General features: G+C 43.2%; 1 protein-coding gene across 1 annotated transcript in view; it reads right to left on the bottom strand.

Moving 5' to 3' along the window:
- Positions 1-18,487, bottom strand: part of GNAI3 (G protein subunit alpha i3) — a 43,510-nt gene that overhangs the window by 2,727 nt on the left and 22,296 nt on the right. Inside the window, exons 2-8 of the mRNA XM_073666812.1 lie at positions 18,130-18,172; positions 9,314-9,455; positions 9,048-9,205; positions 8,819-8,947; positions 5,529-5,658; positions 2,026-2,179; positions 1,737-1,940 (exon numbers count right to left, since the gene is read on the bottom strand). Of these exons, the coding sequence (XP_073522913.1) occupies positions 1,750-1,940; positions 2,026-2,179; positions 5,529-5,658; positions 8,819-8,947; positions 9,048-9,205; positions 9,314-9,455; positions 18,130-18,172 (947 nt within the window). The 3' untranslated portion in view covers positions 1,737-1,749. The remainder of the gene's footprint in view (positions 1-1,736; positions 1,941-2,025; positions 2,180-5,528; positions 5,659-8,818; positions 8,948-9,047; positions 9,206-9,313; positions 9,456-18,129; positions 18,173-18,487) is intronic.

Raw genomic sequence — 18,487 nt, 5'->3', positions numbered from 1 at the left:
TGGAGGAATTCACTGTGGGGATATCTTACGGTGTTTGGGCGGCCAATTTGTTGGCATCATACTTTATTATCTATACCATTCAAGGTTTTTTATCCTTTGTTATTACATGTTTAAATTAGGCTATTATGCCATACGCTTTATACTGCTCTTACATAACATATTATATTCCAATATTTTATTATAAGATCTATTTATTAAAATGTACTTTAGGGGACAACCCCTTTAAAGCGCACCCGTCGGCAGGATTGTGCACAGTAAACCACATACACTATCAGGTGGGCGCCATTACACGGAGTAAAATAATACCTTTGTTGATGAAATCCATCCAGTGGTTCTTTTACAATCTTTATTTTCAGTTGTGCCATAATGATATGCTCGTGCTCTGGGGCGGGACTTTAGGGACAGGCTGTAACTGGTGCTCTCATTATGTATGCCTAACTCTGGCCTCTGACAGGTCACTGTGCTTTCAGTGACCTGTTTACTATTTTAAATATTACCTTTGTAATTTCTCTGCCAATGTGAAATTTACATGTCCCAAAATGGCCACCGGCACCCACGCATGTGCAGTAGCATCTTTCGGTTTTCAATTCACTCTGAAAATATGACATAGCACCAACAAACCAATCTGCACTCCAAAATTTCAATCCTTCCCTTCCGAGTCTCTGCAGTATGCCTGATCATGCTGATTGGACAGTACACGTATACTCAGCTGTGCTACATACACACACAGCTATGCTACATATGCACATTTACATACTCACAGCTCAGCTACATATGCACACAGCTTACATTTGATCATAGACTGCCAAGCTCCTGATGGATCATGGAAGTATCACCCTCAATAAGGCAGAGAGGTAGCAATAATTCAATCTAGATTGGCATTTCTGGTGAATCTTTGGTAGCTCTCCACTATCAGACATTTACTAGCAAAGAAAGCAAATAATGAGCAATTGTAGGACCAGTAGCGGGCCACAGAAAAAGAGCAAACAGCTATCCCCAAATCAAACGATACCAGCAGGCAAATAGGAGGGTAAGCTACCGATTCTGGCCCTTGGAGCCATTTAATCGTAAGAATTTGATCAAGTATTTGGTATGTGCACACGTTCAGTATTTGCAGCAGAAAAATCTGCGTAAAATACAGCGTTCTAAGCCAATATTTTTTTTTTATATATATACTTTATGAATTTTTTTTCCTATTCATTAAAATAGTAGAAAAACGCTGAAAGAACTGACATTCTGCAGATTTGAAACTGCTGCAAAACTGCAAGGAACAAAAAAGTCACGTGCATGAGATTTCATAAATCTCAATCACTTTGCCGGGATGGTAAAATGATGTATTTTTTTGCGGCAAAATCACAATGTGTGAACACAGCTTTACAGGTTCTCCTACTGTATGATTAGTCCAGAAATTACTGCACTCATTCTCCAAATGACCACTGATACAGGACATAGCAGCTATTGCTTCGACTTCCCAATAACCATGCATGCTTGTATTGGCTGAGAATGCATTTTATTTCATAAGGGGATAAAGGTGCCCATACCAATTAGGTATATGTAGCCCAAACCCACCAGACATCACCATACACACAAATATATATTTATATCATATATAAATATATATTATATACACACACACACACAGAGACTCTTTCTCAGATACATTTTGAGGTGTTGCAGTAAGAAGCAGCAGCTTTGTGGTCACAAATGCATCCTGACTGTGCAGAAATGGAACTTACTTGTACTTCCAGGTTAGTAAAGGCCACACTCCACAAGGTTGCTTTTTATGATAACATCTGTAACTGCATCAAACACGAACTGCACATTCTTTGTGTCTGTTGCACACGTGAAATGTGTGTAAATCTCTTTTGTCTCTTTTCTTCTGTTTAGGTCCTCAAACTGGCACTGAATATAGGCAGCTGCCTCTTCATATGTACTAGAGCCTGGAAAACAAACATAATGGTATAATAACCAACGGCTGATCTAGACAGATATAGTGCTCCAGCCATAGCCACATGCCGCATGTACCTGAGTATTCGGGGTAGCAGATTGTAATTGGGCTCCTGCTGATCTTCTCTTCAAACAAGTCCTTCTTGTTGAGGAAGAGGATTATGCTGGTGTCAATAAACCATTTGTTGTTGCAAATACTGTCAAACAGCTTCATACTCTCGTGCATCCGATTCTATGGAGGAGAGAATAAAAAAAAAATAAATAGAAGAAAAAAAAATTTAGCACTGATCACAAAAAAAGAAAACAGCATTGTGTAAGCCTCAACATATATGCAAAACACTGAATATATGAAATTTTAACTCCATTACTGCTATATAGAATATACTAAAAATGAAAGCCCAATTCATGAGAGCCCAACAGCCACAACAAGGCATCCTTCTTTGATGGGACCCTAAACCTAATATTTATCAAACATGCCTCTAGCACTGATCACGTGTCCTGGGATGTAGAACAGTTAAAAAAAAAAAAAACCTGAAGAAAATAAGCAGGTAAGGATTGGGATTAAAATGGTCTAAAACTATAAATCAACTGGAATGTATCCTTAAAAGGGAGAGGTTGTCACAATCACCCATGCCAAATCTATGGCACCGACGAATCTGAGCACTGTACATACCGATCTTCGTCAGTCCCATAGACTTTGAAGGGAGCAGCAGTGTGCATGCTTGGCCATCATGCCATTCAAATGGGTTACTCAGGACCCACATTCTTGTGATCGGTTGGGTTCTCAGAGGTAGGGACCTTGGAACCAACTTATCACCGATCCTGCACATGTTATTGGCCAAATCCCCCTTATTCAAATAAATACTGGAACATTTTTGATTATGCATGAACAGGCACATTTTCTTTAATACATGTTCTTCTTGGAGCTCTCTTTTTTTCTCATTATGGTATTCAAATAATTTTTGCCCCTTTTTTGTGATACATGAGCCCAATTTTTATATTATCATTTATAGCAAATATGTTTTTTTTAGTGAAACAGTGGTTCGGACAGGGAGGAGGCTTTTTTCTTACCATAGGCCATCAATACCTGATCGGTTGGTATCCAAACTGATCAGCAGTTACCGGCAGCAGCTGAAAGTTTTCGGATGCTGCCGGAACCCAGCAACTCTGTCAAAACTATAGTGGCCCCGGCCGGGTATTGCAGATTCATCCCTATTCACCAGGTTGAGGCCACGATATAAGTGATGGAGCTGCTGTGTTCCGGCAGCATCTGAGAATTTCTGGCTGCCACCGATAACAGAGCAAATGCGATTGACCATCATCTATTGTGAATGGTGGATCCTTTGTTATCTACTGTATATAGCTTTTTATATATGTCTGCCTGTTAAAAGGGATTACTGGTGATAAATGATCTGTAAGGAACAGGAAAAATGAGCCTAATATTAGGATTAGTGGCCAATTTGAAAGTTGAAACGTTTTAGATTTTTATTTATTGTTATATTCTCTGTGTTCCAAATTATTATGCAAAAAGTGTTTAGGAGTGATAAGGGAAGAATTTGTTTGTTTGTCAGTTAAACTCATTGATGGTGATGTGTGTCAGGGCTCTTTATATCACTGTAAGCAATTGCAGACACCTGTGCTAATTAGTTTGGCAGGTGTGTCCAATGAAAGGCAAGACTACTTAAGAAGGCTGTCCCACATTATTAAGCAGCCTACATTTTCTGCCAAAATGGGAAAGAAAAAGGATGTGTCGGCTGCTGAGAAACAACAAATTGTGGAGTGTTTAGGTCAAGGCATGACTACAATCAACATTGCCAAGACACTTCATCCTGATCATCGCACAATCAAGAAGTATGTAGCTGATTCACAGTACACACGTGTGCGTGCTGATAAGGGAAAATTGAGGACTCTTTCCTACAGGCAATTACGTCAGGTTAAAAGAGCAGCGGCAAAAAAGCCTTGTTATAGCAGCAGACAAGTTTTTGAAGCTGCTGGTGCCTCCAACGTCCCCCGAACAGGTGTGCAAAGCAGTCATCAAAGCAAAAGATGGCTACTTTGAAGAACCTAGAATATAAGACATATTTTCAGTTGTTTCACACTTTTTTGTTAAGTATATAATTCCACATGTGTTAATTCATAGTTTTGATACCTTCAGTGTGAATGTACAATTTTCATAGTCATAAAAAAATCTTTAAATGAGAAGGTGTGTCCAAACTTTTGGTCTGTACTGTGTGTGTGTGTGTGTGTGTGTGTGTGTGTGTGTGTGTGTGTGTGTGTGTGTGTGTGTGTGTGTGTGTGTGTGTATGTATATATATATATATATATATATATATATATATATATATATATATATATATATATATATATATATATATATATATATCTTTAAACTTCATCTGCCATCGGATTATCTTAATTTAATTACTGTAATATCTACTTCCTACTGGAAGTTAAAGGGGTATTCCCATCTCCAAGGTATGTGGGGGCATAGTAAATTGTGATGTGACCACGTTTTGCAGTAATTAGCAGCCTACGCCTGTAAGCGGATTTGATGGTTCATTGCTCCTCTAGTATAGTCCATTATTTTTCCAGTGTGCAGCAGTAGTTATTATATGTATCCACATTTTGAATACAATAAAAAAAAAACAAAAAAAAACCACAACTTGTAAAAAAATGCACACAAACGATGGAGGTGTAAGTACTGTCAAACTCCAAGCAAGAAGTGGTCTGTACCAATGTTGCATTCATAGAGCTGCCAGCATCTGATTCAGTGCCGCAACCCTGGTGCCACTGACTTGCTTGTTGAAAAAACCCGCTCTGCTGAACATTCCAATTGAATAACATTAGTCATAGTGTTGTTTATTTTTTCGTAGACCGCACTTGGACCGAAAATACGCTCATGTGAACCTATGGTGATTCTGATAATGTCAGCTTTTAAAATACAAAAAAAATAAATAATAAAGGGGTTTCCAATAAAAATAAGAATAAAAATGTATTCAAGTAAAAGATGAAAATATAAATTAAATAAATGTATTGTTATTTATTTTACTTAAATATGAAGCTAGGTGAACTGAAAGTGCAGGGCAAATGTAGTGCATAGAAAAAAATCCAAGGTGCACAGCGCCAATGATGTACAACGCATAGAAGCAGCGGCTGTCTTTCTGAGGGTTTGCCCAGAGTAAGTAATACAGGTCAAATGCTTCATTGATGCAGTAGATGATCATGAAGGCAGTCTCATACCTATTTTGTGTCCACTATCCAAGTCAGGCTACTTGAGACACTGGAAGTCCTCAGAAAGATAGAAAGTGTGCACACACACTGCATCTGACACACTAGCAACAGCTTTCGCATTGTGCCTGCTACTGGGAATATAAAGGCGCAGAAAAAATTTATTTGACGGTGCTTTTTTCTTATATTACAGCTGCCCTGCACTTTCAGCTTACCAAGCAACTTTAACGTCGTAATTTTTCAACTTTAATTGACATACGTATTTTCATAATTCCTGGAAAACCATTTAAATAGTCTGTATATTTTTCCAAAAACCCTATGACACAATTGTAAAACCTGACAATCTCGCTTACCATTTCTTCATCTTCAGCCAAAAGCAAGTCATAGTCACTGAGTGCCACACAAAAGATGATTGCCGTTACACCTTCAAAACAATGGATCCACTTCTTTCTTTCTGATCGCTGTCCTCCAACATCAAACATTCTGCATAAAAAAGTTGGAGAGTAATAAATACAACCCCTGGCAAAAATTATGGAATCACCGGGCTCGGAGGATGTTCATTCAGTTTAATGTTATTGAAAAAAAGCAGATCACAGACAAGGCACAAAACTAAAGTAATTTCAAATGGCAACTTTAGGGCTTTAAGAAACACTAAAATAAATCAAGATTAAAAATGTGGTACTCAGTAAGGCTATGTGCCCACGATGCAGAAATGCTCAGGATTTTTTCCTGAGCGTTTCTGCATCTTCCTGGCAGAAAAAAACGCATGTGGATTGTACATGCGTTTTCCTGCCAGGGACATGCGGATGTGAAGCATTCTTCACTTGCATTTCCGCATGCGGGTTGACAAGCGCTTTCCAAGCGATTTTAGCATCACTTGGAAAGTGCTTGTCAACTTGGTCACACTATATAAATCCATGCAAACAGCATGGATTTATATAGTGTGACAGAGAGAATGTATATATACTCCGATGGCCCGCGCTGTCTTGCTTCACCGTCCCGGCTGCCGGCAGCGGTGGATTGAAGGACCTGCCGACTTCAGCGTCACGTGACCCGTCACATGACTCTGACGTCAGCGCAGGTCCTTCATTCCATCGCAAAGTGCCGGGAAGCAATTAGGAGCGCACCGCGGGCCGCCGGAAGGCAAGTATATATTTATTTTTTATTTTAGTATTTTTTTCCAGCTTTTTTATGGTACCTGGGTGTGGATGAGACTCTCCTCTCCTCCACACCCGGGTACCATCCGCACATTAGAAGGCGCCAATTACGCAAGATGCAGTCTTGCGGAATTGGCGCGTTCTAATGCAAGTCAATGACGGCGAAAACGCAGCACTTCCGCAAAATAATTGGTAGTGGTGCGTTTTTTTCTGCAATGATAATCCGCAGCGGAAATTTCCGCAGCATGTGCACAGCACATGCGGATTATCATTGGGGGACATGGCAGACCTTCTACCATGCGTTTAAGCGTTTCTGCAGCGTTTTTGCTGCTGCGGAAACGCTTAAAAAACGCATCATGGGCACACAGCCTAAGGGTAATTTTTTTCAGACCAAGCAGAGGGAAAAAATTATAGAATCACCCTGTAAATTTTAATTTCCAAACCTAACACCTGCATCAAAATTAGATTTGCTCGTTAGTCTGCATCTAAAAAGGAGTGATAACACCTTGGAGAGCTGTTGCACCACGTGGACTGACATGAATCATGGCTCCAACACGAGAGATGTCAATTGAAACAAAGGAGAGGCTTATCAAACTCTTAAAAGAAGGTAAATCATCACGCAATGTTGCAAAAGATGATGGTTGTTCACAGTCAGCTGTGTCTAAAATCTGGACCAAATACAAACAACATGGGAAGGTTGTTAAAGGCAAACATACTGGTAGACCAAGGAAGACATCAAAGCGTCAAGACCGGAAACTTAAAGCAATATGTCTCCAAAACAGGAAATGCACAACAAAACAAATGAGGAACGAATGGGAGGATACTGGATTCAATGTCTGTGACTGAACTGTAAGAAACCGCCTAAAGGAAATGGGGTTTACATACAGAAAAGCTAAGCAAAAGCCATCATTAACACCTAAACAGAAAAAAAACAAGGTTACAATGGGCTAAGGAAAAGCAATCGTGGACTGTGGATGACTGGATGAAAGTCATTCAGTGATGAATTGCAAATCTGCATTGGGCAAGGTGATGATGCTGGAACTTTTGTTTGGTGTCGTTCCAATGAGATTTATAAAGATGACTGCATGAAGAGAACATGCAAATTTCCACAGTCATTGATGATATGAGGCTGCATGTCAGGTAAAGGCACTGGGGAGATGGCTGTCATTACATCTTCAATAAATGCCCAAGTTTACATTGATATTTTGAACAGTTTTCTTATCCCATCAATTGAAAGGATGTTTGGAGATGATGACATTTTTCAAGATGATAATGCATCCTGCCATAGAGCAAAAACTGTGAAAACATTCCTTGAAAGAAGACACATAAGGTCAATGTCATGGCCTGCAAATAGTCCGGATCTCAATCCAATTGAAAATCTTTGGTGGAAGTTGAAGAAAATGGTCCATGACAAGGCTCCAACCTGCAAAGCTGATCTGGCAACAGCAATCAGAGAAAGTTGGAGCCAGATTGATGAAGAGTACTGCTTGTCACCCATTAAGTCCATGCCTCAGAGACTGCAAGCTGTTATTAAAGCCAGAGGTGGTGCAACAAAATACTAGTGATGTATTGGAGTGTTCTTTTGTGTGTTTGTTTTTCATGATTCCATAATTTTTTCCCGCTGCTTGGTCTGAAAAAAATTACCTTTACTGAGTACCACATTTTTTATCTTGATTTCTTTTAGTGTTTCTTAAAGCCCTAAAGTTGCCATTTGAAATGACTTTAGTTTTGTGTCATGTCTGTGATCTGCTTTTTATCAACAACATTAAACAACTGAATGAACATCCTCCGAGCCCGGTGATTCCATAATTTTTGCCAGGGGTTGTATATGCAGAGCAAGCCAAAACACAAAGGAGGCACACAGTGCAACACAAAACAGTCAGTGAGATAAAGAAAGAATGAATATAAGCCAACTCTTATATTTCCTATAACACTTGGTATGTTTATATGGAGTCAAAGACATCAGTGTTTATTAACACATGGAAAAAAAACGATCCATAGAGATACAAGTGAATAAACAATGCACCATGTTCACTATTTGTGAGTATTTTTACTGGTGGATTTTAAGAATTTTTTAATATAGATTTTAGTGAGAATTCAGTGTCAAAATCTGTTGCACAAGTTTTGTAAACCCCCATTCTATGATCTGGGCAAAATCTGGGTAGACTTATTTCATATTAGGGGAAACAAAATCCACGGAAATAATGAGCATGAACATTATTTCTGTGGATTCCAACTAAAGAAGCCATAGAATGACAATGGGGCCAATTCTCGCACAGATCCAAGGTACATCAATGGCACTTCCGCAGCAGAAATCAGGATGTCGGCCTCAAGAGTTCTTCAGTATCTTATAAAATATACATCAGTGACGTGGTTTAGCCTTACAAATTGATACCAATGAAATGTGTGAAAAAACCCCAAAGAATAGTTTCATATTAAGATAAAAGGCTACTGAAAAAATAAAAAAATCAGCGGCTGTGACTTACTTAAAGTAAAGGTCTTTGAATGTGAAATGCGTTTCCACAATACCCGTAGTCTTGACACGTGTCCGGAGCACATCTTGTTGGGTAGGAATGTAATTGGCTTGCGAGATCCGATCCAGATCATTTAAGTAGCTTTGAGAAAAGAAATATTTTATGAGATGAGCCTCAACAGAACTTTAAAAGTCCTACTAATTGCTTCCATTGGTTTTCCTTCATCATTTCTTACACTTACTAGGAGGCAGAGTCATTGAGCTGGTATTCCCGGGATCGGCCGAAGCATGCCTGCACTCCAGCGTCTTTCCACAGCCTCTTAATAACACCAGCAAGCTCCGGGGAGAGAATACCTTCCTCTGCACTACTGGCTAAAACAAACAGCTGCCGGGCATCATCCTGAGTAGAACGGAAAAGGAATTAAAAAAGAAGTTAATATGTAATCTCTTAAAACGCTTTTAATGCCAAGATGCAGAATATGCACTATAACATGGACTTAGCCCTCACAGCTCTCGTTACATCTCCAAAATCAATCTTCAGTCTTCCCATGGCTCGTATGATAGCAATTATGGACTGGATTGTGTTGCTGTAGACAACCACTTTGTATTGCTTGCACTCTTCTTCTGAATAGCCGTCTTCATGGATAATCCTAAAACCACAATAAATACATCAGTGTGTACACACATTTCATAAAAGGAGATCATCAAAGCAGTAATGCGGAAAAAACTGACACCGCATAAGGTTTATTACTTAATGGCAAGCACTACATTGGGATATTGACTGACTTGTAAGGTCTAATTTAAGGGGGTGCATGGGCCTTTACTGTGGCTGTGTATGCCATTATTGAGGCAAACAGATTATTGCTTATTTTGGATTCCAATTGTTTTACGGATGAGATGCCATAGTATAGAGCTATTGAGAAATCTTAGGACTCTGCATTGCAGGAAGCATTATACAGGGTCATTAAGGACAGGTTCACACTAGCGTTAGGAATTCCTGCTCATATAACATAAAAAAAAAGTCATGCAGGAGATAGATGAATGTGGCATCCCGGTACCCGTTCTACTACTGATAAATGAGACAGCTGCAGTGTGGTACTAGATTTGTTCCATTTTGTGCACTGAATTAGGGGATATAATACACTGCATTGTAAATTGTACTTTCCTGCCATCTGCTGGCCAGTGTGTGTATATGAAGTAATGATTATTCTCCTCACAACAAGTGGTGGCCATAGCAATGGCGGGGAGGAGTCTCCCAGCTCAGGGCTCTCACTCTGACTAAAACGCTGGTACAAACCAGTTGTGGGCGGTTCCTGCTGCCTCAGGAAGATTGAGGAGAGACATTATTTTCTCAGAGAAGTGTTTTCAATGCCAGTCTACGCTGAGAGGACATTTTTCCGCACATAATCTCCTTCACAAAAAGAGTGAAGTGTCTTCTAGTCAGGAGAGAGAAAGCTGTACATGGACTCTCCTGCTCTCTGGTTACCCAGATCCACATGATGGCTATGCCACTGACTTTGCTTAAACCTACCCCTTCAAGAGGGAACAGTGGGATAAAAACTGAGTACATCCACACTTTAGTGTGTTTCCACAGAGAGACAATCTGTGAAGATCCCTCCATCAGTTTAAGATTTCCTGGACTGTGCGTAGCATTCCTGTACAAGCAAGTGAAGAGAACTCTTCTCCAGCCGCCCTGAGAGGCCATAACAATGCTTGTCTCACGAGGAGAAAGCCATAACTTCCGTATGCACAATACACTGTGAACTTTGCTGTAAGAGAGACTGTACCCTGTTACCTCATTCAGTAAAATTGTTATGTTTCCAAGTTCACCTGCGAATCTGGCTGCTTGAGATTACACAAACATCACGGGCACTCCAAAACCTGCACCCAGACACCACCGCTACAGGAGTGCCCCCGGGGGGTCCTATACCATCCACAAGTGCTACCTCTCGATTTTGAAATTGTTGTGGACACGAGGGAAGCGTTGAGGGGTCCAGTGACCCACGAGGGAAGCGTTGAGGGGTCCAGTGACCCACTTCAACTACCGTGACATCATTATCTGCTGCCACACACCCCAGCTGGCCCTTCTGCAACCTCCCCAGTGGCCCACCACATGAAGGATACAATCAGTGTTGTGATATTTTAAAAGAAGCCATAACTGAGGTTGAAATGCAGCATTATGTAGCCGCAGTGGTATGCATGGGCACACACAGGCGATAAACTTCACCTACATTGTAAAGTTGGCTCAAACATCAGGACATCACGTCTGGAGTCAGAGATATAACTCATCTGTAGGAATTACTTTATAAAGAGAACCACACCCCAAAAAATAATCCATCTGAAAGATCAACTTATACATACGGCTCTGTACATGAAACAAGGAAAGATATCATCATGTTTTATAAAACTGCTGGCCTATCCTAGAGTCAGATACCCAACATATTGACAGTCTTTCAATAGAATAGGCGGCTATGACTATGTTGGATGTCAAACATAACCATTCAGCAGATTTAAGGGGCCATGGCAAAAGGATATGGTGGCAAGTCTAACACAGCAGCATCTAAAGTCCAGCATGCTGCAAGGTACACAGAAGGAGACCTGACATTCATAGATAGTACCCAGGACACCAGCGTTGCACAGGAACAGTGCTAACCACTGAGCCACCATGCTGACCTTCATGCTAAATGGGACATTACTCAAAGCTGAGTGGGTTTGATAGAGAGGGAACCCTGACTGCCCCAAATGCAGCACCGGCCACCTGACTGGAAGGAGAACTGTCTATATGCCACTTTTCTACAGCATACTATACACTGTGTTCCAAATTATTAAGCAAATAATATTTTCTCAGATTTTCCCAAATTACCTATATGAATTGCAGTCATTGTAATTTTCCAGTCAAATAACTATTAGAGTACAATTGAAAGGTTTTTGTACAAACTGCCTATGATAACAGTATATTTTTAAAAAAATAAAACTGCACTCAAAATGCATGTTCCAAATTATTATGCACAGCAGAGTTTTCAACCTTTTCATTTTAATAAAGAACAAAAAAATGGTCATTTTCGAAATTATAAGCATTAGCAGGTTATTACACACTGAAATCAAACAGTTTTCAACTCAAAACTTTATTCCAGGTGATGTTACATTTGCACATAGGACCGCTTGTTCGAAAGGAGCTTCTGAACTCTCTCGTCCATTGAATTTGTCAGGTTTTGGATGGTTTCTGCTTTAATTGTTTTGCATGAGGACAGAATACCCTCCCAGAGCTGTTGCTTAGATGTGAACTGCCTCCCGCCATCATAGACACTCCTTTTAATGATGCTCCAGAGGTTCTCAATGGGGTTGAGGTCAGGGGAGCATGGGGGTCACACCATAAGTTTGTCCCCTTTTATGCCCATAGCAGCCAGATATGCAGATTTGTTATGTGCAGCATGAGACGGGGCATTATCATGCATGAAATGATCTCGATGGTCCAGATGGATGGAGTGGAGGATGGCTGGTTGATGTACACCCCATACAAACACGGCTACGGCGCTAACAAGGAGGAAGTGGAGTAATGTTTTGGGCTGGAATCATGGGGAGAGAGATTGTCGGCCCTTTTAGGATCCCTGAAGGGGTAAAGATGAACTCCATAATGTATGTTGAGTTTCTCAAACATCACTTCCTTCCATGGTTCAAGAAGAAGAACCGTGCATTCCGCAGCAAGATCATTTTCATGCATGATAATGCCCAGTCTCATGCTGCACATAACACATCTGCTTCTCTGGCTGCTATGGGCATAAAAGGGGACAAACTTATGGTGTGGCCCCCATGCTCCCCTAACCTCAACCCCATTGAGAACCTCTGGAGCATCATCAAAAGGAGTGTCTATGATGGCGGGAGGCAGTTCACATCTAAGCAACAGCTCTGGGAGGGTATTCTGTCCTCATGCAAAACAATTGAAGCAGAAACCATCCAAAACCTGACATTCAATGGACGAGAGAGTTCAGAAGCTTCTTTCATACAAGCGGTCCTATGTGCAAATGTAACATCACCTAGAATAAAGTTTTGAGTTGAAAACTGTTTGATTTCAGTTTGTAATAACCTGCTAATGCTTAGAATTTCAAAAATGACCATTTTTTTGTTCTTTATTAAAATGAAAAGGTTGAAAACTCTGCTGTGCATAATAATTTGGAACATGCATTTTGAGTGCAGTTTGAGTTTTTTATTTTTTTAAAAATATACTGTTATCATAGGCAGTTTGTACAAAAACCTTTCAATTGTACTCTAATAGTTATTTGACTGGAAAATTACAATGACTGCAATTCATATAGGTAATTTGGGAAAATCTGAGAAAATATTATTTGCATAATAATTTGGAACACAGTGTAAGGCTACCAAGTACATGCTCAGCACTATAGTAATATACTCTTCAGTGGTATGATCCTCACTTAGTCACATTAGGCTTGACAGAGTCCCTTTAAAGCAGAGGTCCCCAACCGCCGGTCCGCGGACCAGGACCGGGCCGTTGGGGTTTTTCAGCCGGTCCGCGGGGAGAGGGGGCCCCTCCAGCCTCCAGCAGGGCCGCCATCAGGGCATGACTGCCCTGACTCCAGTATGGGGCCCGGCCGGTAGGAGCCCCCTCGGAGCCCCCCTCTTGTGCGTCTCTCTCCTCATGGGGCCCCCGGCCGCATGCTAAGCGCCGGGTCCGGGACATCTTAGCGCTGCGCTCCTGCGGCAGCACCTTCGTGATTCCCCTGACTTCCGGTCATGTGACAGCGCCGTCACATGGCCGGAAGTCAGGAGAACCTGGTGTCAGCGATTTGGACGAGCGCCAGGATTCTGCAGGGATCGCATGGGGGTAAGTATAACAAGTTTTATTTTTTTTTAAATACAATTAACTAGGAGTGGGGGGAATGGGAGATGCACATGGGGGGAGGGGAGAGATGAGAGATGCACATGGGGGAGGGGAGAGATGAGAGATGCACATGGGAGGGAGGGGAGAGATGAGAGATGCACGGGGGGGGGGATGAGAGATGCACGGGGGGGGGATGAGAGATGCACGGGGGGGGGGATGAGAGATGCACGGGGGGGGGGGATGAGAGATGCACGGGGGGGGGGATGAGAGATGCACGGGGGGGGGGATGAGAGATGCACGGGGGGGGGGGGATGAGAGATGCACGGGGGGGGGGATGAGAGATGCACGGGGGGTGGATGAGAGATGCACGGGGGGTGGATGAGAGATGCACGGGGGGTGGATGAGAGATGCACGGGGGGTGGATGAGAGATGCACGGGGGGTGGATGAGAGATGCACGGGGGGTGGATGAGAGATGCACGGGGGGTGGATGAGAGATGCACGGGGGGTGGATGAGAGATGCACGGGGGGTGGATGAGAGATGCACGGGGGGTGGATGAGAGATGCACGGGGGGTGGATGAGAGATGCACGGGGGGTGGATGAGAGATGCACGGGGGGTGGATGAGAGATGCACGGGGGGTGGATGAGAGATGCACGGGGGGTGGATGAGAGATGCACGGGGGGTGGATGAGAGATGCACGGGGGGTGGATGAGAGATGCACGGGGGGTGGATGAGAGATGCACGGGGGGTGGATGAGAGATGCACGGGGGGTGGATGAGAGATGCACGGGGGGTGGATGAGAGATGCACGGGGGGTGGATGAGAGATGCACGGGGGGTGGATGAGAGATGCACGGGGGGTGGATGAGAGATGCACGGGGGGTGGATGAGAGATGCACGGGGGGTGGATGAGAGATGCACGGGGGGTGGATGAGAGATGCACGGGGGGTGGATGAGAGATGCACGGGGGGTGGATGAGAGATGCACGGGGGGTGGATGAGAGATGCACGGGGGGTGGATGAGAGATGCACGGGGGGTGGATGAGAGATGCACGGAGGGGGATGAGAGATGCACGGAGGGGGATGAGAGATGCACGGAGGGGGATGAGAGATGCACGGAGGGGGATGAGAGATGCACGGAGGGGGATGAGAGATGCACAGAGGGGGATGAGAGATGCACGGGGGTGAGCTGCACATGGGGGGGTGAGAGATGCACATGGGGGGGTTATGTTTACATAACTTTGTTGCCTTATGAAGGGCGGGGGGGGCCCCCAAAAATTTCTTGCACAGGGGCCCACTACAGTCTGTGTCCGCCCCTGGGATGAAGTAAATGCAGCTGAACAGCAGCTGTCAGGACAGCTGCCCTGTCCTGCTGCAGGGCGTGATGGGGCCTCAGTGATGCGGCTCCTGGCACAGCACATTATGTGGGGCTCCTGGCATAGCTCCTGGCGGGGACCTGGTCTACACTATATGATAAGTATGCACTAAACTCCAAATCCCTCCATTACCCCGCCCCCATATGACCAAAGCCCCGCCCACCCCACCCCCTCCTTGCTGGGCCATGGAAAAATGATCTTGCTTCAAGCCGGTCCCTGGTGCAAAAAAGGTTGGGGACCACTGCTTTAAAGCACTTATTGTTTGTCCACTAAGCGTTTTTACGGCGGTTTTTCCACTGCGAAAACAGTTTTTAATCAGTCTGCCAGATACAGCAATGGTAATCCTGATGTGCTGTGCACATGATGCAGAAATTTCCGCTCAGGATTGCCATTGTGGAAAAAAAACGCAGCATGGCCATTTTTTGGGCGTTTCCACTGCAAATTCGCACCCATTGACTTGAATTGAACCTCAGCAATCCCGCAGGTATAATATTTATACCTGAGGATTTGCCGCATTTCAATTAAAGCCAATAGGCGCAAATCCGTGGCAGAAATGCGGTGCGGGTGGTACCTGGGTTGGGAGAGGAGGACTACAACTCCTCTCATCCGACCACCGCTCCTGGTGATAACAGCGAGAGCGGCATGGCTGGGGGGAGCAGAAGTTCTCCTCAGCCAAGCCGGCTACCAAGCGGTTAAAAAAAGAAAAAAAAAGTAAAAAAAAAAAACAAAAAACCTTAATACTCACCTGTCCGGCAGCCCCTGGTGTCCCCGGCAATCCTCTCCGGCTGGCGGTATACTACTGGACGCACACTCGCTCCCAGCAGTATACTGTGCTGGCAGGACCTGCGGTCACGTGAGCGATCAGCTGATTGCTCACGTGACCTCACCATGGGAACATTCTCAAGAACGTTCCCATGGTGGTAGAACCCCAGTGACCTCCTGCAGCAGCATGTATACTGACAGGAGTGATTTTACACTCCTGTCCGTATACACTGCTGTCTTCTACAGCAGTGACATCAGTGATTGCTGATGTCACAGTGGTAGAAGTGACCCGGATTGCCATGGGACAATCGTTGGCGGTACGTGGAGTGCGTTGTTGATGGCGGACAGATGAGGGATATGGTTGTTTGTTATCTTACTTTTTTTCAGGAGATCGAGGGATTCGGGAACTGAGAGGGAAATAAAAAAAAATTGTAGAACCGTGTGTTTTTTATTTCATTAAAATACTTTATTCTGGCCGTGCTTTTTATTGAAAAAGCAGCGACCATTTTATTACGCGGTTAGTAATGAGGGCGTCTTATAGCCTGGGCTTCACATCAGCCGCCAATACAAGGCTGACGTGAACCCCAACCCCATTACCCCACTCGCCACCGCTACAGGGCAGTGGGAAGAGCGGAGGCTAAGCGCTAGATTTGGTCATCTTATGGATGCGCCATTTCTGGGACTGCTGAGGGGCGATATTAATAGCCGTGGAGGGGGCTAGTATTCATGGCCCCTTCCCTGGCTATTAATATCAGCCCGCAGCTGTCTGTTTAGCCTTTTCTTGTTAGATTTTATAGGGGGACCCTACGTCAATTTTTTTCTGGGGTCCTCCTGTAATTTAGCCAGTAAAGACTAAACAAACAGCTGTGGGCTGATATTAATAGCCAGGGAACATTGTTGGCTAATAGCTCCTTCCCCGGCTACTAGTATCAGCCCCAGCGGTCGGCTTTCCCTCTGCTGGTTATAAAAGTGACGCGGGAGCCCAAGCCATTTTTTAAAAAATTTTAGGCTCTGTGACCACAATCCGGATGTAGCAGCACTTTGGACGCATATTTTTGCAGCGTCCAAAACGCGGCGTTCTATTGAACGCAGGTAAATCCACATGTATTCACTGAACCATGCAGATTTACCGCATTCAATACATTCTAGTGGTCAAATTTATGTTGCGGAGACTAGCGACTCCACAAGAGCATTTGACATGCTGAGATCCAGAAAGACGTGCCGCATGTCAGTGTCTGCTGGTGATTCGCAGCCTCTGATGCACGGATAGTGGACATGGGCTTCTAGAGATCCCATGCACTATACTGTAACATCTGGACGCCGCGTGTTTAACCCTGTATAAACACGCAGCGTCAAACTTGCAGCGGCTCCTGACCGTAGCAACGTACCCAAACTCACCCGCAGCATGTCAATTTCTGTAGCGGACACGCTAGTCTCTACTGCAGATTTTGACCAACTGAAGTGTCATTATATGTGGTGGATTCACATGTACAGACAACAAAAGTGCGGCATTAGAACACCGCATTTTGAAAACAGCAAAAATATGCTGCGGCCAAAGTGCTGCTGAGTGCTGATTGGGGGGACATAAGGGCTAATGAAACAGCTGGGAGCTGTTAATTATAGCCAGGGACCATGTTTGCAAATTGCACCTTCCTAGGCTAAAAATAACAGCTCACAGTTGCCACATAAATTATATGAATAGAAATGCTAATGAAGATTGGGTGTATGGGATCAGCTGACACCCAGCTCTTTTGTTTGGTTATGACAAAGTGTCAATCAGACCTTTTCATGACCAAACCTAAGAGTTAAATAAACACAGACACAGAGCAAACACTTTATTTGAAATACAACAGACATTCTTTAATCATTTACATTAACCAATATATTCACCCAGTTCTGACAGTAATCCAAGAGATTAAGCAATGTCCCACCAAATTGCTTTTTTGGAGCTAAATAAAGTTTTCATTGATGTACAATAACGCTTCAAAAAACGCTTAAAAAAAAACGCATCAAAAATGCGCATTTTTTCCACAGCGTTTTTCCTGCCAAGGAGATGCAGGAACGCTCAGGAAATTTCTGCTTCAAATCCTGATCATGCGCACATAGCCTTACAGTGACTCCTGAAATTGTCCATCAGGTTCCATGCAGTGGCTCTGAAGATCCCAGTATGAGGCACAATTTTTTGGGAAAAATATAAGCCCTCTTTTTCATATCCAGGCCAGCTTTAAGGATTCAGTGGTATTAAACAATTACATATGACACTGCTCATAAACAATAAATAATACATGAAAACATCACTAGGTCTAACTGCGTAGGCGTAACATCAAAGCAGATCTAGGAAACCCTACTCACTTCATCTGCTTTACAATTGTGCTTTTCCCAGACTCTCCAGCACCTGCAAGGCAAAGTAGAAGTCATTAGTCTTCTCATTGGGTGGTTTAACTCCTCACAACCCAGCTTATATAGCAGTAACTGCTGGGTGAGGCTTGCTATACATTACAGAATGTAGGAAGCTGAAAAAGCAAGAAAAACATTTACAAATCTACATTAGGGCAAATTCATCAGTTTACAAGACTGATTTAAAAAGTAAATATTTCTGCAAAAACGTTGCACCTTTTCCTCCCTTTTTAAAAGTGGGCAAAAAACATACCAAAAGGGGCCTGGCAGTCAGTCGATTAGTTATCATTTATGTTAGAACGTGGCATATTGC

The sequence above is a fragment of the Phyllobates terribilis genome, unplaced genomic scaffold (assembly GCF_046119375.1).
Source record: "Phyllobates terribilis strain yellow unplaced genomic scaffold, ASM4611937v1 Scaffold_2__4_contigs__length_985480577, whole genome shotgun sequence".
NCBI lineage: Eukaryota > Metazoa > Chordata > Amphibia > Anura > Dendrobatidae > Phyllobates > Phyllobates terribilis.
This window is presented reverse-complemented; position numbering and strand designations above follow the sequence as displayed.